Source organism: Pongo abelii, chromosome X (genome assembly GCF_028885655.2).
Source record: "Pongo abelii isolate AG06213 chromosome X, NHGRI_mPonAbe1-v2.0_pri, whole genome shotgun sequence".
Lineage (NCBI taxonomy): Eukaryota > Metazoa > Chordata > Mammalia > Primates > Hominidae > Pongo > Pongo abelii.
In genome coordinates this window covers 38,729,131-38,755,544 of record NC_072008.2, presented here as the reverse complement: position 1 = coordinate 38,755,544, position 26,414 = coordinate 38,729,131, and the positions used below count along the sequence as shown (strand labels likewise).

At 39.2% G+C, this 26,414-nt stretch overlaps 1 protein-coding gene across 1 annotated transcript; it reads left to right on the top strand.

The window, feature by feature from the left end:
- Positions 1-24,349: 24,349 nt before the first annotated feature.
- LOC100937278 (ferritin light chain-like) lies at positions 24,350-24,919 on the top strand. Its single transcript, XM_054544172.1, has one exon. It carries the CDS (start codon positions 24,374-24,376, stop codon positions 24,917-24,919), a length of 546 nt encoding a protein of 181 aa, XP_054400147.1. The 5' UTR covers positions 24,350-24,373.
- Positions 24,920-26,414: the final 1,495 nt, after the last annotated feature.

The window sequence follows — 26,414 nt, the reverse complement described above, 5'->3', positions numbered from 1 at the left end:
CATTCTCTTTCCTCCACAATCTCAGCAGTCTGTTCTTTTTTGACTTTTTAATAATAGCCATTCTGACTGGTGTGGGATGGTATCCCATTGTGGTTTTGATTTGCATTTCTCATCAAACTATCAATGACTTTCTTCACAGAATTGGAAAAAACTACCTTAAAGTTCATATGGAACCAAAAAAGAGCCTGCATTGCCAAGTCAATCCTAAGCCAAAAGAGTAAAGCTGGAGGCATCACTCTACCTGACTTCAAACTATACTACAAGGCTACAGTAACCAAAACAGCATGGTACTGGTACCAAAACAGAGATATAGATCAATGGAACAGAACAGAGCCCTCAGAAATAATGCCACATATTTACAACTATCTGATCTTTGACAAACCTGAGATTTGCATTTCTCTAATGATTAGTGACAGTAAGCATTTTTAAAATATGTTTGTTGGACACGTGTATGTCTTCTTTTCAGAAGGGCCTGTTCATGTCCTTTGCCCACTTTTGAATGGGGTTGTTTTTTGCTTTTAAATTTAAGTTCCTTATAGGTTGAGGATATTAGACCTTTGTTAGATGCACAGTTTGCAAATATTTTCTCTTATTCTGTATGTTGTCTGTTTGCTCTGTTCATAGTTTATTTTGCTGCGCAGAAGCTGTTTAGTTTAATCAAGTCCCATTTGTCAATTTTTGTTTTTGCGCAGCCACTTTTAAAATGAAGATTAAACATACCCAAATTCATACAGCCTTATACCCTAATTTACTTAGATGTTCAAACACCATCAAACACTTTCTTTCTTTAAAAGAACAGCAGCACAGCTTAAAATCCAAAATGAGAAATTCAGAAAATAGCCAATTAAAAACAAAATCAATTTCTTATTCCGAAATGATTTCAAGTTTTTCTTTGATCACTAAAACTAACCACAATTGTTTCCTCCAATAAAATTGTTAAAGGTTCATAAGTTTTAGATGTTGTTTATCTCCAAACACACCAGTATATTATTAAAAAGAAGAAAGTCTATTTGTCCAAGCCAGATTCACAGTTAGAACAAACTGTACATTTAAATGGTCTTCTGTATGACCCTCTTATTCCATGCTGTACATGCTAGAGAATGCCTAAATTAAGTGCTGCCAAATGTCATCATGCCCACATAAACTGCCCTCTACTAATTTGAAGGGTTAGCCTTTCTGTCTTGGCATTATCCCACAGACATACATGCCTCCTAAGCAAAACTGTCCCAGTTTTCTGGTCTTAGGAGGATGGTTGCTGATAGTAAAGTAGGAAAGTACTAATCTTATCTACACTAGCCTGCTTCTGTTTTTCTGGCTTGTCATGTCTATTGTTCTACGGCCAGCAGGCACTTTTCTTTCCACTATTTAAGGTGGTCTCAATACTTCCACTCATTCATTCAACTATTTATTCTTTTGATAAATTTTTGAGTTCCAACAACATGTCAGGCAATATCCCCTCAACTCTCCACACTTCATCCCCAACTGCCACACACATTTGACTTGTCTCAGATAAAGCAGATAGGGGGCTGGAGGCGTGCACTCTACTAGGGTCTTCCACATTACCACAAACACCAGAACCACAAAATAGATCTTCACAACTTTAAACGGAAGAGCGAAGATATCGTTGCTGACTCCAGGCTTGAGACATTCTGGGTTGAATCCCCTGAAAAATCTTTTCAGGAAACCAATGTGATTTTATCAGCAAGATTTACCTTGTGAACCTTGAAGGCCTTTAGATATCTGTGTAGACCAGGCTATCAAAAGAAATAAAAGTTATTAAGCATTGAGAGGTCAGAGTCCCAGCTAAGGTTTAGGCAGTATAGCTTTGTGGTTAATGGCATGGCTTTTCAAATGGATGATGATTCAAGTTCAGCTCTATCTACGCCTTTAAAATCAGTTTTGTAATCAATATTAGAAGAATACCATGTGTCCTCCATTAGGCCGTGCAGTGTAGTATATGGCAATAGCAATATGAGTTCTGTTTCCTCTCTCTCTTAAATTATACCTAAACGTTTTCCTTAGGGTTCCAACCTTAGAATAGTAGACTTGCAAAAAAGGTTTATCTATTCCTAGTGTACCAGTGTTACGTCTTTTCCTCTTCTATTGAATCTCTTTGTTTTAAACAATGACTAGCCTCTTATTTCCATATTCTCGGAAGGAGTCCATTATACCATGTATCAAATCTCATTGATGCCCATGAGATCATATATGCCTCAGAATATTAAAAAATTAGATTGACTGTTTATTGCTTTTAATTATCAATACTCCTTGGGTTGTCTGTTATATAGGCAGAGTAACAAACACCTGGTAAGCATGCTCTAATCCCCCTTCCTGCACAGGGCAGGCATTGCTAATCAGCCATAGCTCTCTAAATGTAGCTTCAGAATATTTCCCAACACAAAGTTCAGGAATCCTTTATCAAGATGTAGTCTATTGGACATTCTTGGTATATTATGATATGAATCCTATTGTTAGGGGTTAATATCAAGAAAATTACTTTTGAGATAGGTTTGAGCCAGTTTTTAATTTGGAAGGGATGAAAAGAGAGAAAGAGAAGAGCAAACAGAACATTGCTCATACAAAGCAATGTTTTTCTAAGGAGAATACTTATCGGATTTAATTTCCATTCTAGCAGATGGGTTTTAACGTTTAAACAGAATCGCTTGGATTTGAAGAGACCTCTCGTGGGTTATTTAGCTGATATCTCAGGACTACCACAAGATAGATCTGATTATTTTTCTTAAATCCTGTCTTAAAAATGAATGAGTGTCTAATGAGTCTTTAAATAGTGATTTTACTACCTCCTGTGGTAGCATGTGTCATAACTTCTGTATTTTACTAGCTTCATAACTTCAGTGTTCTAATAGCTACCAATTCTGCTCTAATATTTATTTAAAATTTCCCTATAGCATCAGAAGTCTATTGCTGCATTTTCTATACTTGCTCTGTTTTTAACCTTTGAAGCTAGTTACAACTGGCAGTCACTGAGGAAACATAAGATGCAGATGTCATGGATGGACTGGTCACCATAACCACCTTGGACTTAACAGTTGCTCCTGACCATTTCTTAGTTTGAACTTCATCTTCTCCTAAGTTCAGACATGAAGGATGGTTGGCAATCATGCCTCTGGCCCTTTGAATTTAATACAGTACTGTTATCTTGGGTGTTGACTTTCCTCATTTGCCTGCTTCTCCATTTCTTTGTATCAGCCAGGAATCCCTGCAGTGCTTTTCCCTATTGTTCAGCAGTAACACCTGTATAGGAGGAATTGAGGCAAATTCTTCCAAAGCCTCATTTAAAATGTTGACACTAAAGCATGATTATATCTGGACTGTGCATGTCTAGATCTATAAATTTGGGTTCTTCCCACCCATAAATGAAGTGGGTAGTTTTCTTTTTGTTATGATTTGAGTTGATAGCCTTTCTGATAAAAAAAAAATCTTTCTTACTTAGAAGTGCTGGAAATTGAATCACTGAAGAGTTTTTCTCTTGATTAATCACAAGGCAAACCAAGGTTCTCTTTTAAACTGATGATGATTTAGAAGGGTTAATCCATTAGGTCAAAAACTCCTTAGTATAAATTAGATATTTTTCATCCCACTTTCCTCCCAAATAAGTGAGCATAAGTAGTACACTAGAGTCCTTGAAAGAGATGCTGAAAGGATAGAAATGACAGCAAAAATAAGTAATGGAAAAGCACCAAAGAAAAATATTGCTTATTTCTCCATGTGGCCATAGGCTAGCCTGAAGTCAACTCAAATCCACAAATGTAAGACTTTTTTCATTGTGTTTCTTTAAGGCTACATTCCAAATCAATATCCCTACTACTTGTCAAGTGTTCTTTACTCATTAATCCTACCTTTGGCTGCCTGGGACTTCAAAGATTACCTTCATGCTATCTTATTACTAGGGCTTGCCTGGGAGGCCTTTCTTCTTTTTTGCTTTCCATCCAATCCTTGGTTTCTCTTCGAGGCCAAGATCATTACATACCCATTATAAAACCTTATCTGAGACTTCAGACCTTACTCTCAATTTACTAAGCAAACATAACCCTAAGGCAAGCAAATGAAGAGGAATGAAACTATGTTCATTGTGTACCCACTATGTGGCAAGCACTGTGCTAAACATATATCATAAGGTATCTCATCTTAGTATGTACAGCCATATCAGGTAGGTGTAATTATCACTGTAAAATGAAAATGAAAAAATAACATTTTTTTTTATAGGAAACAGAAATCTACCTGGAAAACTGTCACTCACCTAACAGAGTTGAGAAGGATGTTATGTCTTATGTTCTTAAGGTAAGCCATTAGATAGAACAGTCTGGAAGATTCTAATTCAAAACCTGTGAACATTTCACAAAAAAATTGTCTAGCTAGTGCTGGGAAGTTTTTAGTATCTGGATGTCTGGAAGGTCTATAAATGAGATGAGGTAAAACTTTTCTGGGAAAGAATGTAAATAAAAGAGTTATTAAGTAATTATTGGTGACATGTAGCTTAGATTCAGCAGCATGCCACTTTGCCAGTATCTATTCTTTAAATATAGTCACTCCAGCTTTGTTTTTATTAGTATTGGCGTGGTATTAATATATCTTTTTTCATCCCTTTAACATACCTATATCATTATATTTGAAGTCAGTCTCTTACAGACAGTGTATAATTGGATCTTTTTCAAAAAATCCATTCTGACAATTTTTGACTTTTACATTTCCATTTAATGTGATTATTGATATGTTTAGGTTTATACTTACTATTTTATTATTTATTTTGTGATTGTTCTATTTTTCATTTCTTTGTTTTTCTTTTTCTTCCCTTTTTGGATTATTTGGACATATTTTAATATTCCATTTTAATTTGTCTATTGTATTTTTACTGCTTTTTTATTTATTTATTTTTACTTTTATTGTGTTTGTTTTTTACTGATCAGAGAAAAGGAAAACACTACAAACACTATTTTTTTATGTTTTTTCCTAGGGATTATAATATATGCACTGAACTTTTCTGAGTCTACTCTGAATTGATATTTTACTATTTCAAGTGAAAAAATTACCACCATATAGGTCCCTTTCCCCTACCCCCTTTATACTGTAAATGCCTTTTATGTAGTACCTCTACATATATTGAAAACCCTATCACAAAATGTTATGTTTGGCTTTTAATCATCAAGCATATTTTAAAGAACTCAAGAGGAAAGAATATTCTATTTACCCAGATGTCTACCATTTCTATTGCTTTTCTTTCATTCCTGATGTTGCAACTCTCTCTCTGGTGACATTTCCCATCTGTCTGAAGAATTTTCTTTAACAATTCTTTCAGAAAACATCTCCTGGCAATAAATTTTCTTGGTTTTAGTTAATCTGATAACGTCTTTATTTTACCCTCATTACTGAAGGACTGGATTGACAATTCTTTTCTTTCAGCACTTCAAAAAAAAGGCATTTCACTTCCTTCTGGTTTCCATGGTTTTTGATGAGAAATTTGCTGATATTCAAATTGTTATTATCATGTAAGTCATGTGTCATTTTCTCTGGTGGCTCTCAAGATTTTTTCTTTGTCTTTAGTTTTCAGATGTTTGATTATGGTGTGTCTAGGCACAGATTTTTTTCAGGGTTATCCTATTTGAAATTTGCTGAGCTTCTTAAGTCTGTAGGTTTATGTCTTTTGCCAAATTTGGGAAGTTTTCAGCCATTACTTTCTTACGTATTTTTTCTGCATCATATTCTTTCTCATTTTCTTTTGAGGCTCCAATGACACAAATGTTAGTTCTTTTAGTATTGTCCTACAGGACCCTGAGGCTCTGTTTGTTATTTATAAAAATATTTTTTCCACTCTATTATTTGGATAGGATCATTTCTATTGATCTCCCAACAAGTTCACTATTTCCTCTGTTATCTCTGTTTTTGTATTGAGCCCATCTTGTGAGTTTTTATTTTGATTATTGTATTTTTCATTTCTAAATTTTTCATTTTATTCCTCTTTGTATCCTTTATTTCTTTGCTGAGACTTTCTGTCTTCTCATTTATTTTGAGAGTATTTTCTCTTCTTTTTAAATTTTTAAAAAATGTTTGTGGGTATGTAGTAGGTTTATATATTTATGGGGTACATGAGATATTTTGATACAGGCATACAATGTGTAACAATTGTATCTGGGTAAATGGGGTATCCATCACCTGAAGCATTTATCCTTTCTTTTTGTTACAAACAATCCAATTATACTCTTTAATTATTAGTGCTTTAAAGTCTCTGATAATTCCAGTGTCTGTGTCATCTTGGCGTTTGTTTCTGTTGGTTGTTTTTCCCACGACAGTTGAGCTTTTTTTGTGGTTCTCTCTATGCTGAGTAATTTTGGATTTTATCCTGGACATTTTGGAAGACTCTATGTTATGAGACTCTGTGTCTTTCATCCTGTAGGGAATGTAGTTCATTTTGCTGTGATAGACAATCAACTTGATAGGGTTCAGGCTGTACATTCCAACCAGCCTTCTTTGAATTGTGGTTCCAATGTCAGTTCAGTTTCCAAAGCTTTTGCAGTGCTATTCAGGTCTGTCTCAAATGTGTGAAACCCACAGCCAATTTAGAACCTAAGCAGTGTTCTGTCCCATAATTTCATTCTCAAAATCTTTGGTATATTGTTTTGTGTGAGATCCATACAGGCATAACAAGGAAGGGAGCCTAGGACTTCACAATTTTATGGGGTTGTTTTCCTCATACTTTACAAAATGTCCCCATTACTTTTTCTTCCCTGGGGCTCAACTTACAGGCTGTGACCCTCTTACAGTCTAAGAAAGATGGGGCTTTATATAACTATGCTGTGCTGTGCACTTCCAACAACTGAACCTATGTCAGTCCTGAACTGAAACAGCAGGAGGGCAGATAGAAAGAAAAAAGGCAATGGGGATTCACCCCACCCTTTTGGAACATAACTATCCTGATCAGAAACAGTGGTTCTCCTCCCTCAGAATTTTAGGCATCCGTAGGCCCCCAGTGCTGCTGCTGTCTCTACTGCTGCTGTAGTTACTGCAGGATGGCCTGGAGTGCAGAAGCACAGAGAAAAGGGAAAAATCTCAGAGAACTTCCCCCAACCACCCTCTCTCTGAGCATCAGGAGGTCTCTTTCTTGCTCTTCAAGACAGAATTAGAGAGCTTTTCTGTCTGTGCCTAAGTACCCACTTCTAGGTTTCAGGATGCCTTGATTCTAGGTCGGGGATAACAGAAGAAAAATAAATGATAAACTCAGTGTCAATTTGGTAGTACTTCAGATTCTGGCCTGTCTTCTCTCCTAGTCTGCCCACCACTGTTTAATTTTTGGAGTCCTCAAATAGCTGCCCTATGCATTCTGTCCAGTTTTTGTAGCTGCATTGAGTGGGAGAAACAGGGTGGAGTTACCCCCATTTTACTTGGAACTAGAACCTCCTATTTCTTTTATATCCTGCTACAAATATATCTCTGTATTTATCACAGTTACTTTTGTTATTTTTATAACGTCTTCCCCCTAGAAAAAGCCTCTAAAACACGATGTTTTGCTATAAATACACATAATGAAATGGTTAACATATCTATCAAGTCAACATATCCATTATCTCACAGTTACCATTTTTTTTAATGGTAAGAGCACCTAAAATCTACTTTCTTAACAAATTTCCATTATACAATATTAAGTATAGTCTTCATGCTGTACATTAGATCTCGAGACTTATTAATCCTACATAACTACATCTTTGTATCCTTGACCCACATCTCCCTATTCCCCACCCTCCTATGCCCTGGTAACCACTGTTCTACTCTTTGTTTCTATGAACAGGATTTGACTTTTTTAAGATTCCATATATAAGTTAGATAACACAGTATTTTTCTTTCTATGCCTGGCTTATTTCACTTAGCATGATGCTCTCCAGATTCATCCATGTCCACATTGTCACAAAAGGCAAGATCTTCTTTTTCAAGTCTGAATAGTATTCCATTGTGTGTGTTTGTGTGTGTGTGTGTGTGTGTGTGTGTGTGTGTATTTATCCATTCATCCACTGATGGACACTTAGGTTGGTTCCATACCTTGGATATTGTGAATAATGCTGCAATGAACATGTGCATGCAGGATCTCTTTAATGTGCTGATTTCATTTCCTTTGGATGTCTACCCAGAAGTGGGATTGCTGGATCATATGGTAGTTCTATATTTGTAGTTTTCAGAGAAACCTCCATACTGTTTTCCATAATAGCTATACCAATTTATTTTTCCACCAACAGTGTGTAAGTGAACGTCTTTCTCCACATCCTCTCCAACACTTATTTTTTGAAATGTTCTCAGGAGAAACCTGTAAGGAAGGAAGTGAGGGAAGCAGGAAAGGCAGGGGAAGAGGCTAAGCAAAGATATGGTTTCAGCAGAAGTCTAGCATCAGCCTGATCCCACAGGAAGTTCTAGAGCAAAGACGGCACCACACAGTTGTCTCCTGGGAGGCAAAGGGACTGGATTTTTGCTCCTACATAGCAGTCTGTCATTGACTGTGCTGGTGGGTACATAACCTCTTAGGCATCTCTGGGTGAAGTTCCCATCAGCTGAGAGTAATTCTCAAGAGAACAGTGCAGCTGTGAGCTGTTAGCAGCCAACACTCATAGCTACTAAATATAAAATAAATAGAGCTAGTCACAGTTCTGGGTAAGATGGTGTAAGCAGCTGGGGATGGATGCTCTGGGTGAGGCATCAACACCATCATTATAATGATTAATCACACATTTCAGTGGTGATCATCACTGAATGCTGCTATTTCCTTCCAAAACACAGAGAATCACTAACTAGTTGTGGCATTGCAGGAACCATGCCTGTGCTGAAATAATCAGCCTCTAGGGTAATGATTCTGAACATTAAGTGTGCATGAGAATTACTTAGGGAGCTTGTTAAAGATGCAGATTCCATCACCAATCCAGAGATTCTTATTCAGTAGATGGGCTATGAGAGCTGCATTTTAACAAGGACCCCTGTGATTCACTTTGAGATTATGGAGGTGGTCATACAACCTATTTCAATGATGGCAAACGTCATTCTGCTTTAATTGTGTTTCCTCAACTAAGTCTGAAGCTCCTATGGGCAGATGTTAAACTGCAGTGATTTCCCTTATAGTGATGTTCACAACCACAAAATGTTTTATACAGAATGTTTTAATTAAGCCCTTATCGATTCATTGTTCCTGTGATCCAAGTAACATAGGGGGCCTGAAATGAGGTGACTGTAGGTATCTGAGGCACAGATGAAAACTCTCAAAGCAGGTGCCATAGGAGTTGTAGAATCCTAGGAGGCAGCTAGCCCTATCAGCAGTGAATCATAACTTTTTAAAAATAATCTTCAGACAGCCCAGGGGTATCAGAAGCTTACTGACACAAAATGCCCATCTCTGCCAAGTGCCCTGCACCATGAATAGAAATGTATGACTGGGATGGGCCTGGGAGTCTAGCATCTGTTTTTACAGCTGTGATTGTCCATTCAAATTGGGATCAGCATCAATTATATCATCTTTCACTATAAAGAACGGAATATTGATCAGGACTCAGGCCTGCCTAACAATACCAGCTGCACTTTGGGTAGCCAGACAATCTAATATCAGAAATGAAACAGTATTTCTAAAAGTACATTAAAAAAAACTAAAACAAATATGAGAAACCAATAGACTATCAAGTGTTCCTTTCATTCCTTTGTAAGAACTAGGCTACATGCTGTGACAGCAAAGGATTTGCTTAGGAAGATCTACTTAATTAGATAAAGTATCTTCCCTTAGTAAATCTGAAAAATAAGCAGTTATGCTCTGCTGCATTTTTATCTTCTAAGATTTTATTAGTTTATCCAGCACACAGTACTGCACACTTAAATAAGGCAATTATTCTACTCTTCATTTATTTATTTATTTATTTTGAGATGGAGTCCCACTCTGTCGCCCAGGCTGGAGTGCAGTGGCACCATGTTTGCTCACTGCAACCTCCGCCTCCCGGGTTCAAGCAATTCTCTTGCCTCAGCTTCCCTAGTAGCTGGGATTACAGGCGCCCACCACCACGCCCAGCTAATTTTTTTTTCTTTTGTATTTTTAGTAGAGATGGGGTTTCACCATGTTGGCCAGGCTGGTCTCAAACTCCTGACCTCAGGTGATCCGCCCACCTCGGCCTCCCAAAGTGTTGGGATTACAGGTGTGAGCTGCTGTGCCCAGCCATTTTATCTATTCTTGATGACCAAGTGGAAGTTATGAGGTTGATCCAGCTGTAGTTTAGGAAATCTGACATGCAAGGGAGCATGTTAAGATTTTATGGGCCATTAAAAGGACAGAATTTTAAATGATGACTGAAATCAAAATGTCATTTATTTTCATAACAAATAAGTGGTTTGGGATTTGTTATTCCCAAAGTGAGTATCACTGAGGCTTTGGGCATATAAATATGCCCAAAGGCATATTTATAAATATATGGGCCTTTACAAAACGTGTGAAGCACCTAGTTGTTTATATTCACTTAATGACTGACTCTTTGTCTGCTTCTGACGTGTAGTTAAATGAGCTTGTTGTTGGCTGATAAATCCTCCCAGGACTGAGGAGGTCAAAGTAAAGAACCAGCATTTTGTGGCAACCCATGATCATCTGTCTTACTTCCTTGAGGAAAGAGAAGCCCTGAGCTGAGGTGATCAGCAGTAGGCAAGAACTGATTAATAGGCATCATTTTTTTCTGGCTGCTTTGTGTAAGCAGCTAGGCTAGACTAGTCATACCTCTGAGAAGGGGTAAAAAATGACAGGATGAATTGGGGAAGCAACCAGGGAGTCATAATCCTGGGAAGCCATTTTGTCACCTGGGTTTAGCAGTTTCTAGAGGAATCCTGTGACCTTGCAACAAGTGTCAGTGAATTGGGCTGGACCACGTGTTGTAGGCTAGGCTTTTATTCTGGGAAGTCCACTCTGAGATGGAGCATAGGAGACAGGATGTTCATTAGGGTGCACCCTTGGGACCAATATCTGGGGAAAGGAGGGGAAAAAAGCAGAAGCAGGTAGAGGGAGAAGATAAACTGTGATGCAGGCCCAACAACAGCCTAGGCAGACCCCCAAGGGAGCTCTGAAGTTAGAATGGCCTTTCAGAATTGCTCCCATTTGGGCCAAGGTGGCTGGGAATTTATTTTTATTTTTTTATTTCTATAGGTTTTTGGGGAACAGGTGGTATTTGGTTACATGAGTAAGTTCTTTAGTGGTGATCTGTGAGATTTCGGTGCACCCATCACCTGAGCAGTATACACTGAACCCACTTTGTAGTCTTTTTTTTTTTTTTTTGGAGACTGAGTCTTGCTCTGTCACCCAGGCGTGCAGTGGCATGATCTCGGCTCACCGTAACTTCCGCCTCCTGGGTTCAAGCAATTCTCCTGCCTCAGCCTCCCAAGTAGCTTGCCACCAGCCACACCTGGCTAATTTTTGTATTTTTAGTAGAGATTGGGTTTCACCATGTTGGCCAGGGTGGTCTTGAACTCCTGACCTCAAGTGATCTGCCCGCCTCGGTCTCCCAAAGTGTTGGGATTACAGGCGTGAGCCCCTGCGCCCAGCCCTCCAATTTCTGGACTTTTATCCCTCACTCCCTTCCCACTCTTTCCCCCTAAGTCCCCAAAGTCCATTGTGTCATTCTTTTGCCTTTGTATCCTTGCAGCTTAGCTCCCACTTATGAGTGAGAACATACAATGTTTGGTTTTCCATTCCTCAGTTACTTCACTTAGAATAATAGTCTCCAAATCCCATCCAGGTTGCTGAAAATGCCATTAATTCATTCCATTTCATGGCTGAGTAGTATTCCATCATATATATATATATGATGTTATGAGGTTGTTATGAGGTCATATATATATGACATTTTCTTTACCCACTTGTTGATTGATGGGCATTTGGGCTGGTTCCACATTTTTGCAATTGCAAATTGTGCTGCTGTAAACATGCGTGTGCAAGTGTCTTTTTCCAAAAATGACTTATTTTCCCCTGGGTATATACCCACTAGTGGGATCACTGGATCGAATGGTAGTTCTACTTTTAGTTAAGGAATCTCCACACTGTTTTCCACAGTGTTTGTACTAGTTTACATTCCCACCAGCAGTGTAGAAGTCTTCCCTTTTCACCACATCCACACCAACATCTAATTTTTTTTTATTTTTTGATTATGGCCATTCTTGCAGGAGTAAGGTGGTATTGCATGGTGATTTTGATTTGCATTTCCCTGATTATTAGTGATGTTGAGCATTTTTTCATATGTTTGTTGACCATATGTATATCTTCTGTTGAGAATTGTCTATTCATGTCCTTAGCCCACTTTTTGATGGGATTTTTTGTTTTATTCTTGCTAATTTGTTTGAGTTCATTGTAGATTCTGGATATTAGTCCTTTGTCAGATGTATAGATTGTGAAGATTTTCTCCCACTATGTGCATTCTCTGTTTACTTTGCTGACTTTTTCTTTTGCCATGAAAAACTCTTTAGTTTAATTAAGTCCCAGCTATTTATCTTTGTTTTCATTGCATTTGCTTTTGGGTTCTTGGTCATGAAATCCTTGCCTAAACCAATGTCTAGAAGGGTTTTTATAATGTTATCTTCTAGAATTTTTATAGTTTCAGGTCTCAGATCTAAGTCCTTGATCTATCTTGAGTTGATTTTTGTATAAGGTGAGAGACGAGGATCCAGTTTCATTCTCCTACATGTGGCTTGCCAATTATCCCAGCAGCAAGGTGGCTGGGAATTTCTATTCCTGCATTGGTAGGTCATTGGATATGGACAACCCCAGAAGGTTATCAAGGAAACTACCTCTTGGTCACAGTGGTTCACCTCAGCTGAGGCAATCCCTGAAGAAGCTGAGAGCTAAGGGCTGTCTGCCATCAGTGCTCCTAGCACCGGAGACAACAAGAACCTCATTGAAGAGGGATCTGGACAGTGCATCAGAGTGGCCAGAACACCTGGTAAAATTTGGGCTGTGGCTCATCTGAGTGATTATGCCGGGTAATGGGAACTAGGAAGTGCAGCGCTAGTTATCAAAGGCAAGTCATGCCACTTGAATTTTGTTGCTTATGCCTCTAAGATACATTTTATTTCAAGACCTGACAGGGAAGGGCAGACTTGAAGAGTTCTTGACCTGGCCCCAGCTCTGTCTACAGCGGTAGGGCAAAGCTAGAGTGGAGTCAAGAGTGGAGGTGACACAAGGCTGGGTTGTGCATGGAACATCAGAATGGTGGGTGGGTTTGCCATTCAAGGCCTTCAGCAAGTGTCAAGCAGTCAAGACAGGGCATCTAATATGAAACATGGGGTAATAGTTGGAAGTCCATGCAGTCTGTTGGGATGTAGGGGAAGGCAAAGCACTGGGATAAAAATGATAGCAACTGTCCCTTGTTAAGTGCTTGTGTAGATAAGGATCCCTGCTAAGTATTTTACACATACCATCTCATTTAAAACTGCTTACAATTTTGTGTAGTATGTATTATTATTTTCATGTGTATGGGCAAATAAACCAGTTCAGAGAGGAGATTATTCAAAATTATACAGCTGGTAAGTGGCAGAGATTCTGGAGACAGACTGCCTGCATTTGAATTCTGTCGCTTACTAGATGTATGACCTGGAACAAATTACTTAATGCCTCTGTTCCTCAGTTTCTTCACCTTTAAAATGGGAATAACACCTACCTCTTATGGCTGTTATGCACATTAAATGTATTAATAGCATAAGAGCCAAGAGCAATGCCTAGCACAACTTAAGAACTATATAATTGTTTATGAACTAAGTGAATAGGCCAGTCGAACTCCATAGCATATGTTCTTAACTATTATGCTACCTTGGCAGGACTCTGATTCCCAGGATGTGCAGTGAGAGAGCTAGGCAGCCTAAGCAGTAGGAAGTACCTAAGATAGTAGGCAACTAATCACTCATTCATATACTTATTCACAAATATTTATCGAGAATCGCTATATATGTGCTAAGCATTTTTCTGGGTAGTAGAGATAAAGCAATGAACAAAACAGTCAAATTCTCAACCATCATATAGCTTACATGCTACTGGGGAGACAGGCACTAAACAAAATAATTGATAAATGTGTAAATAACGGCAGGTAGTGGTAAGAGAAATGAAGGCAGGGTAAGAGCACAGGGATCCCTGGAGCTGGGGCTATGGGAAAGGGCTGAGTGTGTGTTATTTTAGAAAAAGAGATGAGGAAAAAGCCTTTCTGATGAGGCAACATTTGAGCAGAGAACTGAATGAAGTTGGGAGGAATTCAGGCAGTAATCTGGGAGACAAGCCCGGGTAGAGAAAATAACCAGAAAGGCAGGGATGGCCCTTCAGAGTTGCCCCAAGTTGAGTGATGCGGGCTGCCTTTAGAAGGAGAAGAAATCTTGGGTGGGGCAGTTTTCTTCAGTGGAGGCAATCTCCAAAGGGAGCTGACAGTGGATGGCCATACCCCTGCAGCTCTCCCAGCAGCTGGGGAAAGAAGTGTTTCATTCCTGAAGGGCAATCTGGGTGGTACAACTTCCAGCACCCTGTGCTTGTCTTCAGTAGCTTGTTCTACTATTTGGCTTGCTCCTGAAGAATCCAATCTTTCCCACCAAAGAAGTTATGCTGAACATTTTGAAAATTTCATCAAAGTTCTTGTGTAAAAGGTCAAAAGTTGAAACGTTATTTGGGGTTTAAGTACTAAAAAGTAAATATTGGACACTGATTCCTGAACAACACAGGAGAAAGGAGCAAAAATCTAAATCTGAAAGTTTTTAGGAAGGGAGTACTTGGCAGATGGATGATTTTAAAATGTGATGCCATGAATTCTTTTGCAACTTGATAACACATCAGCACTGCCTACACATTCTAGAAACCATGTGAATGAAGAAGGCTGTCATTAGAGCTGAAAATTGCATTGTGATTTTGGCAATGGTTCACTCTTAGGCCAGGTTCAGATTTCCCAGTTTCTGAACTCTAACCAGTAATTGCTATTACTGTGTTTGGGAGATGATTGCTGGAGATTGTGGCTAAAAGATAGAATTCTCTGCCTTTTAAGGCGTCTTAATCACAATTTTGGCAGCATGGAAGCCTTCAACTTAGTAAACTGAGCAGCCATTTCCATAGCAGAGAAATAAGCTACTGTTTGACTCAGAGATGGAGCTTTCAGCTGTTGTTTGTTGACCTGAGCCGAGGGAAACAAGATGACAGATTGGACAAGCAGCACACTATGCAATTTATGCCCTTCATGGACTGTCAAACATTAATTTAATTTAATTTTAATCATTACCATCTGGTACTTATATAGAAAGTCAGGCCCAGATAGATATTTCCTTATCTTGAATTGGTGAACAGAGCTGTGTTTTGGCCTGCAGCCATGTCCATACACCCTAAGGAAGGGGCAAGAACACTGTGGGAGGGCAGATTTGTATGAATTCCAGGCATGCAGCTATCACCATCCCTGAATACTGTAAAAGGGACCTGTTGGTGCTAGTCCCACCATGGATCATGGCCCCTTCTCCTGTCCCACTCATGGAGGCATAAATGCTCAGTCATGTCTTTGTATTCCTTGACATTGAGAATGGGAACTGGCTGGGGATGGTCTCTGGATGAATTGAGGCATCCGACTCTGTGGCTTAAACCTCTTAAGCAGGTAAAGTGACCAGTAGCCACATTTAATCTGTTCATTAGGAAATTATTAAGCACTGATGACCTTTGAGGTTCCATTACTCTGAGCATCTGTTATTTTTTGTGTCAATCATGGTGCCAGACCCAGCAGGGAATATGGAAGAAGTATAAAGCAACATTCCTGTCCTAGAAGCCAACTCAGTCCCAGGAGGGATTCTCTTTTCTTCTCAGTCCTCAGACTGAACCTCAAGTTGTTGGTGGCTGGTAGGGAGTAGAAGGGTTGCCAATGAAGTCCCAGAGGAGTAAGGGAGGAAGAATGGATGAGAAAGCCCTCCATGTTCCTGAATTTTAATTTTTTCATGCAAAAAAGCTTGGTGCCCATGAGGCTAAAGGATGCCTTTCAGCAAGCTAGCTCTGGCTTCAGGAGACAAACACTGAGCCCTGTTCAATGCTTTGTGGGCAAAGATCATATGACCTACTTGAGAAAGGACAGCAAGTTTCCCCCTTTTCTTTGAAAATAGAAACAGGTCTTTTTTCCCCTGATTTCCTGCAGCAATGTTAAATACATGCTTATTGCCCCCAAAATCAGATAATACAGAAAAGTAGAAAGTAAACACTTGGTCACACACAGATAGAGACGACTGTTAATATTTTAGTATACACATCTTTATACACACATGCAGACACACACACACCATATATATATATACATACATATATACACACACACATATATATTATATATATATACACTTATACACACACACATATATTTTTAAAAATTGGATCATGCTATAGGTAAGGAAAAGCAAAATCTCTTGTCAGGTGATTTCCTTTTCCAACCAGATTTCAGTATGACCAGAAAGTACATTCGGGGGCTTCAAGCAGTGAAAGAGAGAGTGGCATTGCAAAATTTCCCACTTCAAATTTCAAGGCTGGATGTTGTTTCCAGCTCAAGCTGTATCTGTCCAACCCACCTCTTGGCAACTGCCAAGGACAGACTTGGCCAGCTCTTCTGAGATATGAGGCCATCTCTATTCAGGATATGAATCTTGTTTCTTTCTATGAAACATTACATTTTTCCTTTGAAAAAAGTAACAGAAAGCACTGTTCATCATGGAGGGAGAGAGGCAAATACAGCATGGAAGAAACATTTTCAAGAGTTAAAATAGAGCATGGTAAAGAAAGAGAGAATCACTTCCTGCCCTCTTTTCTGACTATAAGAAGTTTAAACCATATTTTAGATTTTTCTTTATGTTAAAAGAGAAGACTATTCATACAAAACTCATTTTGATCTATGTGCATCAAAATTAAATGGACGTGATCTACAAGTGTATTTTGCCCCAGGTCAGGATGAGATTGCAGCTATCTCCTTGAGGGGATTCCAAAACCTTCTGGGGAGAGACCAGAGAATAGAGGCCCACAGAGCCAGGCCATGTAAGGAATGGTGGAGTAAGCCAGATGTGTTTCCGTGGAGAAGGGGGAAGTCTTAGTTTAGTGGGAAGATGGGCTGGACTTATTTTTTATTCTTCAGGAAACTAGAACCGAAATGAAAAGATCAAAAGTATTATGAGGTACAGAGCTGACACATGAGATTTGGGAAGGTGGAGAAGAAAAAGGAGTGAAGACAGCTAATATTTATTGAGCACCTACTATGTGTCAGAAGTTGAGCTAAATTCCTCGTATTATCTTATTTAATCTTCATAGTAATCTTAAGAGGTAGATAATATTGCTGGTATTTTATAGATAAGGAGAGTAACATTCAAAAAAGTTAAGTAACTTGCACAAGATTGCATAGCCATTAAGTGGCAGAACCAAGTTTAAATTCACATTTGTTTGACTCCCCTACATCACACTCTCTAAAAATGGCATGGGCGAGCTTCCTGAGCTAACGTGTTCCTGGGTACCTCAGTGCATTCAAGAAAAGACTAGATGGTTATTTGTTGGGGATGTTCTTCAAGGGATTTGTGCATTGGTATAGAGCTGGAACACATGGTTTCTAAGGGCCTTTCTAACTGCATGTTCTAACAAAGTCCCTCCAAAACATATCACTCTTGCTTGTCTTCAGGACACCTACTGGGGGCATGATTAGAATTTTATTTTTGGCTAAGGCATCATCCTCAGAAAAAGAAACTGAAGATAAATCCCCATACATGTTCTCTCGGAGGACCAACTCCAGCAGACATTATTGGCATGGTACTCATAACCCCTCAGCACTCACCATGCCCATACATGCCCATGAAGGTTCTTCTGCAAACACCTACAACTCTCTATCTCAGGGCTTGCTTTTGGTTCTTCAAGGGCAGGCCAGAAGTGCCAGAAAGTTAACATCTTTGGAAGTAGTCCTCAGCTAATGACAGAGGGGAATTAGAAGATAACTATTCCAGCTTCCATGGCCTTGTTTGGGATAACTCTAAGGCATGTTCCATACAATCTCCCAGAGTTCCTCAGCAGGAATGAGTCCTAGGTCCCCATAGGGGTAACTTGGTGTTACCCCTTCACTCTCTCATTTTATTATTATTTTGTTTATCCCTTCACTCTCTCATTTCCCCTCTTCCCTACTAGTGCTTCCAGGGATCACCTTCCAAATAAACTAGTTGCACTCAAATCCTTGTCTCAGGGTCTGTTTTTGATGAAACCTACACTAAGACACCAACATATACAGGGTTTCTCAACCTCAGCACTATTGACATTCATTTGGGGCTGAAGATGTACAAAATGACAAATACACATAAACCATTTTACTGTTTGTGTAACATCAGTTTGGGTTGCGAGGGATATTTTGACTTCTAAGTACTTGTGTGATGCTATTTACATTTATACATATACAGATGTATTTGTTTGTCTGATGCGGGGGAGAGACAGTGCACAGAACAGTGTCTCCCCTTAAGTACTGATTTTTAAAAAACTGATGTAGAGGCAAAAAATGCTGCTCTACACAGTAGATACCAGTTGTACCCTCTCCCCAGCTGTGACAACCAAAAATATCTTCAGATATTGCCAAATGTCTTCCAGGGGACAAAATCAGCCCCAGTTGAGAAGTGCTGCTTGCTTGAGGTACCTGTGGGAAGCACAGGGAAGGTAGGATTGGGGGAAGCAAACCTGTTAGGGTGGGCTATGGACAAGCTTCTCAGTGATTTTAGTGGAGGGCACAGGTGGGGTGAGGAGGAGACTGAGTGTGTGTGTGTTTTGGGAGAAGAAAATGAAACAACTCTTATTTCATAACTGCCTGGTGCAAGGTGGTCCCTTGTCTAAAGCAGAACAGCTCAGAACTAAACTCAGTACCCCTTACAGTCTCTTTTAGAAAAATGACAAATACACAGAAACCATTTTACTGTTTGTGTAACATCAGTTTTCAGGTGAGGTCAGTTTGGATGACAGGTCCTTAAGCAGCCATTTCACAGCCTGTCAGTTTTTCGGTTGCTAGGGATATTTTGACTTTTAAGTACTTGTGTGAAGCTATTTAAAAAATCAATATGTGGTTCCAATATGGGGAATGCTGTCAAACGGAGTAGAGGGTCAGATAAAAGATGCAAATGCTTTCTTAGCTAGAGCTTTGGACCTGATTTGGCTGGTATGTTTACAAATGAGACCCCTGATGAGAGTGACGGAGTTTCAGGGATGGTAAAGGAGACTACAGATGTAGGTTCCAAAACCCCTGTATTCCCTGTAAATGGAAGTAGCAAGGAAGAATAAATATAGGTTAATACCTATAAGACAATCTTCATCTTATCTATCAGATTCCTGGCTAAAAAAAAAAAAGGTTCTGATTGGGGTTCCTCATTACCACTGAATTCTGATACCTTCCAAGGTCAAGCAGGGTAGCAAGCTGGTGCTGGATACTGTACACGCCCTACCCAAATTCCCTTCTCCCTGTTTGATATGCTCAGCACCCAACTTCAGGGTACTTTTCTGCTAGTTACTAGCACCTGTGACCTTCTTTGGTGGCTTTCTCTTGGGCTAATGGAGTTGCTTCACTTGTACATACCTCCCATGTACCCTGGGAGTTTTTTTTTATCACCCTGGGGAGGCCCACAACCATTGGGCAAGAATATAAAAGCCCAGTTCCCTTGTCTCATATTGAAATAAACTCTAGGTGTGATTTGCACCCCAGAGCTCCACCTTGAGATCATGACTAAGCTGTGATATTTCCTGACATTGAAGCTTTGTTTATTGGCTTCTTTCTCTGTCCTGCTTTCCCCACTTTGTTTTGGTCTCCCTGTGGGAGCACCTTCCCAATAAATCACTTGCACAGGAATCCTCACATCAGGGACTACTTCTGGGGAATCTGATCAAAGATTCTCAAGGCATCCCAAGGTCTATATTTGAGTGAAAGGGAAGGTGAATTTTACCACTCATGTGTAATGTTTCAGAATCTTACCCTATCCTACAAAATAAGCACTCATTCTTTTTTTTTTTTTCTGTAATGGATGATTATCTTGATCTGGAGAAGTGAGAAAACATACTTCTGCCACTTTTGCACTGCTCCTCCTGCTTCCACAATGATCAGTGTCTCAGGAGGCATTGTTGATGCTTGTTCAGCCAAGGGAAGTAAGAGGAGCTGCCTTTGCTTGTGTTCTAAATGCCTTGATCTTGAACACTTAAAGCTGTACCTATGTGCTTTTGTGCTTGAAGGGGTGTAGCCACCCACAGAGGGTGATTCAGCAAAACAGGTGTGCAGTGAGAAAACTTGGATCTAAAACATATTGGGATCTGCTTCTGATACTTACTGGGGTTTGAGAGGATCTCTACAATTTTATTCCAAAACTGATCGATCATATAGCACCATTTTTTGAGTTCTTTCTACTTGTTTGGCAGAATTTTCTTGTGCATTTTATCACTTAACCTTTGTAGCATACTTGTGAGATATTAACATCTCCATTTTATAAGCAAGAAAGCTGAGGCCAATAGAAGTTATATTACCTGCCTAAGTTCACACTCGCAGTGACGAAGCTGGGTTTTGAGCCTAACTTGGTCTGATTCTAATGGCTGTGTGCTTAACTACCTCCAGAGTATGGCTCTGATATTGGCTCTTTTTTTTCTAAAGTAATGAGGGAAAGATTTGTCAACATTTGCACAAGGCAGAAAACTATCTCATCTGGAAAGGTTTATATAGACATTTTTCTCTTCCAAGAGGAATAAGTAAATGTATAGGAAATTGAAATATATTAAATGACCCTGACATGCTGCAACACAGATAATATTTTATATGGTGAAGTTTTCTCTAAGCTTAGCATTTCCTTATTATAAGGTCAATATGATGATTAATGGTTTATGTACAAGGTAGAAAACAATCATTTTCTTTGCAGTCATTTGGAGAGTATTGCACCTGGTTTAATTTATCTCTTATTTAGTTACCTTCTAGGGTTGTTCTTGGGTTTGAATTTTTGTTTTTCCTCCTCCTTTACACTGCCAGCCTCTTTTTTGCCCTAGAACCAAGGCCAGGAAGACTGCAGAACTATGCACTCATGTTTTATCCAGTTAATTCCCCCCAGGATTGAAAAATGTGACTATTTCTGAATATTAACAGTTTTTGCAAACTTCAAATGCAATATAAGAATACTTTTGGACTACAACCATCCATGAAATTAAAAATGACAATATATCCTGTATTTAGATAAAGGATATGTGTTCATATTTTACCTTAAGCAGTAAAGGAAGACTCCAGGCTTCTTTTTGAAATTTTAAGATGTCAGTTTTCAGCAACAGACAAAATAGAAATTGAAAGTTGTGGAAAAAAATGAATTTTTATTTTTATTTAGTCTGAAGTCCAAAGTTCAAAGCAAAACTCTCTTCTCTGGGGTTCAAATCTTGTTTACCCTGAATAGAATATGCCTTCTTGTTAGAAAACACACAAAAGTGTTCTAATTGTGAAACAGCACCAGACAAGTGGTATTTAGGAAAATAAAATACTAAGCATGGACTCACAAAGCCAGAGGACACCCTGTGAGAACATCGTCCAACAGGAAATGGCCAACTCATTCAACTTATATGGATTATTTTCTATTTTGGTAGTATTTATAAATCTGTATTTTTCATTTTTTACACTCATTCACATGATGTTTCAGTTAATGGAGCAAGGTCCTGAACCCTAAGAAGCCACCAGTACCTAACAAAACACCTGGTACATATGCCATTCAATAGAACTTTCTAGAAGAAATAATTAGGTCAATGAATAAAAAATATAAAGTGATGAATAGAAAATTTATGATAGGGTTCTTACTGGTATGATTAAGTAATAAAATGGAAACAAATCATGGTCAAGTTCAATGTTTTACAAACTCTATTCATAGTATAGGTTTTCTTTTCCTTCTCAATGGGTAAGGTGACCATGTAACATATATTCCAAACAAGGACCCTTTTGAGAGGGAAAGGGGTGCTATTAATCATTATACCAAGACAACAGGACCACTTTGGACAAACTGTAACTAATGGTCACTCCCAATGAGGGATTAGGAGCAGGAAAAAAATATGTGTATAAGCCTCTAAATTTAAAAACAAGGGAGTTTTAACTCACAAATGAAGATTTAGAGGGATTTCACTATGAGTACTTTTGATGTTCTTACCTCATCTTAGAATTATGGTAAAAAATGAGCCAAATGACAAATAAAGACTCCTTTCTAACAATTAGGAAAGAAAGAGGAATTAAATTATTATCAAAAGCTACAAGGAGAACTACAAAACACTGGTAAAAGAAATCATAGAAGTCAAACACAAAAAATAGAAAAACATGTGCTCATGGATTGGAAGAATCCATACTGCTAAAATGACCATACTACCCAAAGCAATACACAGATTTAATGTATCCCCTATCAAATTGCCAGTGTCATTTTTCAAAGAATTAGAAAAAAGCAATCCTAAAATTTACGTAGAACCAAAAAAAAGAGCCCAAACAGCCAAAGCAATCAAGCAAAAAGAACAAAGCTATAGGTATCATATAGGTTACAAAGCTATAGTAACCAAAACAGCATGATACTGGTACAAAAATAGACACATAGATCAATGAAACGGAATCGAGAACCCAGAAATAAAGCCACATACCTACAATCAACTGATCTTTGCCAGGTCGACAAAAATATACACTAGGGAAAGGACACTGTATTCAATACATGGTGCTGGAAAAATTGGATAGCCATATATAGAAGAATGAAACTGGACCCATATCTCTCACCATATACAAAAATTAATTCAAGATGGATTAAACACTTAGATGTAAGACCTGAAACTATAAAAATCCTGCAAGAAAATCTAGGAAAAACTCTTCTGGACATTGCCCAAGTCAAAGAATTTATGACTAAGACCTCAAAAGCAAATGCAACAAAAACAAAAATAGAAAAATGGAATTTAATTAAACTAAAATGCTTCTGCACAGCAAAAAATAATCAGCGGAGTAAACAGGCAACCTGCAGAATGAGAGAAATATATTTGCAAACTATGCTTCCAACAAAGGGCTAATACCCAGAATGTATATGGAACTCCAAAAATTCAACAAGAAAAAAACCAAATAACCCCATTAAAAGTGGGCAAATAATATGAACAGACATTTCTCCATAAAAAACATACAAGCAGCCAACAAATATATGGAAATGCTCAACATCACTTATCATCAGAGCAATGCAAATTTAAACCACTTTGAGATGCCCTCTCACACCAGTCAGAATGGCTATTACTAAAAAGTCAGAAAAACAAGAGATGTTAGAGAGGATGCAGAGAAAAGGGAACTCTCATACACTGTTGGTGGAAATGTAAATTAGTACAACATCTATGGAAAACAGATTGGAGATTTCTGAAAAGCTAAAAATAGAACTACCAAGATCCAGCAATCCCATTACTAGGTGTCTACCCAAAGAAAAATAAATTGTGATATCAAAAAAACACCTGCACTCCTATGTTTATCACAGCATTATTCACAATAGCAAAGTCACAGAATCAACCTAAGTGTCCATCAATGGGTGGTTAGAAAAAGAAAATGTGATATATCTACACCATGGAATACCACATAGACATAAAAAGAAATCATGTCTTTCCCAGCAACATGGATGGCCCTAGAGACAATTATCCTGAGTAACTCAGAAACAGAAAATCAAATACCACATGTTCTCACTTATAAGTGGAAGCTAAATAATGGATACACATGGACATATAGAGGGAAACAATAGACACTTGGAACTCCAAAGTGGGGAAGGAGGGTGGTGAGGGTTGAAAAATTACCTATTGGGAACAAAGTTCACTGTCCAGCGATGGGTATCCTAAAACCCCAGACTTAACCACTATGCAATATATCCATGTAACAAAAGTACATTTGTAGCCCCTTAATCTATTTAAAAAATTAAATTTCTTTAAGAAATTTGAATATGTGCAATGTTACTAATAAACCAAGGTCCTGGCTGAATGATATCATCAAAATAAATCTTACATGCAAGAAAAAAAAATAAAGCTAGGCTGAGAGATTCTGCACCCTGTGATCCCGCCCAACCCCACCAAGCCCCACCGTCCCCACCCCCTCTCCCCACCCTCCGCACTCCGCCTCTCCCCACCCCGCGTCTCCCCACCCTCCGCACTCCGCCTCTCCTCACCCCGCCTCTCCCCACCCTCCCCATCCTGCCTCTGCCCACCCTGCCTCCCCCCACCTTCCCCACTCTGCCTCTCCCCATGCTGCCTCTCCCCACCCTCTAACCCTGCCTCTCCATTCACAACTTCCGTGACTATCTGCTCAATTACCTCTCGCTTCTGGGACCAGCTAACAAGCTTTTGTGGTTAGCTCCTGGTTGCCGGCCAACCATGAGCACCCAGAGCCGCCAAAAGTATACCGCTGGGGTGGAGGCCGCTATTGACCGCCTGATCAACATGCATCTGCAGGCCTCCTACACCTACCTCTCTCTGAGCTTCTATTTCGAAGGCGACGACGTGGCTCTCAAGGGCGTGGGCCACTTCTTTCGCAAGCTGGCTGAAGAGAAATGCGAGGGTGCCAAGCATCTTTTGATGCAGAACCAGCGTAGCAGCTGCGGCCTCTTCCAAGATGAGCAGAAGCTGCTCCGAGATGAGTGGAGTGGCAGCCTGGCCGCCATGGAAGCCGCCCTGGCCCTGGAGAAGAACCTGAACCAGGCCTTTTTGGATCTGCATGCCCTAAGTTCTGCCAACACAGACCCCAATCTCTGTGATTTTCTGGAAAAGCACTTCCTAGACCGAGAGGTGAAACTCATCAAGAAGATGGGCAACTACTTGACCAACCTCCGCAGGCTGGCCAGCCCCCAGGCCGGGCTGGTGGAGTATCTCTTCAGAAGGCTCAAGGACGACTGGGAGCTTCCAGAGCCCAGCAACCTTTGAGGTGCCCCTCTGCATTCTTATGGCTTCGGGATTTCGGCCTGAGCTTCTCAACATCCAGAAGTACTCACCAAGCCATGGACCAAATGGAAATAATACAAGAATCTTTTTGCAAATTTTTTTTTAAAAAATGCTAGGCTGAGAGGGAAAAAAATGTTTGCAGAATAGCATGCAGGATCTGCAGTCGGTTTAATGCTCTAGAGTTTTTAAGAAATTGTTCTTTTGTGAGTCACGTGTGTATTTTAATGATTTGATAAAACTGCATTTTGTCTGTCAGGAAAAATACAGTTTTCTATTCACAAAATGTTGCATACAGTTTTAGTGGTTTAATAATTTCCCTGAGGCCATTCTGGGTACTGGATCGTTCTAACTGTTATCCTTGGTTTTGCCCAGCAGAGCAGAGAGGTGAGTATCTAGAATATATCATATTGTATCCCTCCCCACAAACCCCTAAACTCATGATAAAATTGCTTTTCCTAATTTTTCAAGTTAATGCGATGCCATCTACCTTTTCAGAGAAATGCAGTACGAGCCCTGTGAAATTCATCTTTGCATCTCCCATTTGGTTGCTACAGAGAAAGCTGGCAGTTACATCACATGCTGACCTCTTTATGAAGCCTCTCAAGAGAAATTTCGTTCTGGTCTTAGTATTAGGAATACCAGCGCTTCACTTGGATAATTGGTTTGTTTTTGTTTTACAGACACTGTAAGTGATGTAACTAATTAAGTTTCCTTTTCTAGACTGCCTGCTAGAAAGCTTAGAGACAAATCTGTAGTCTACCCAGAGTAAATGAGTAGAATTGTATAAGCATTTTAGTATAAGCTTTATTCTTTTTTTTTTTTTTTTTTTTTTTTGGCTTACAAACAACAGAAATTTATTGCTCACAGTTCTGGAGGCTAAGGAAGTCCAAGATCAAGGTGCTAGAAGATTCAGTGTCTAATGAGGGCTTGCTCTCTGCTTCATGGATGATGCCTTCTAGCTGGGTCCTCACAGGGCAGAAGGGAAGAATGAGCTTCCTCAGTTCTCTTTTATAAGGGCACTAATCTCATCTGCAACGGCTCCACCCCAATGATCTTCTCACCTCCTAAAGGTCCCTTAAGACTATTGCATTGGGGATTAGGCTTCAACATGTGCATTTTGGAGGGACACACATTCAGATCATAACAGTATCATATACTTGAAAATTGCTAAGAAAGTAGATCTTAAGTATTCTTTTTTTTTTTTGATTTTTTTATTTTTATTATTATTATTATTATTATTATACTTTAGGCTCTATGGTACATGTGCGCAACGTGCAGGTAAGTTACATATGTATACATGTGCCATGCTGGTGCGCTGCACCCACCAACTTGTCATCTAGCATTAGGTATATCTCCCAATGCTATCCCTCCTCCCTCCCCCAACCCCACAACAGTCCCCGAAGTGTGATGTTCCCCTTCCTGTGTCCATGTGTTCTCATTGTTCAATTCCCACCTATGAGTGAGAATATGCGGTGTT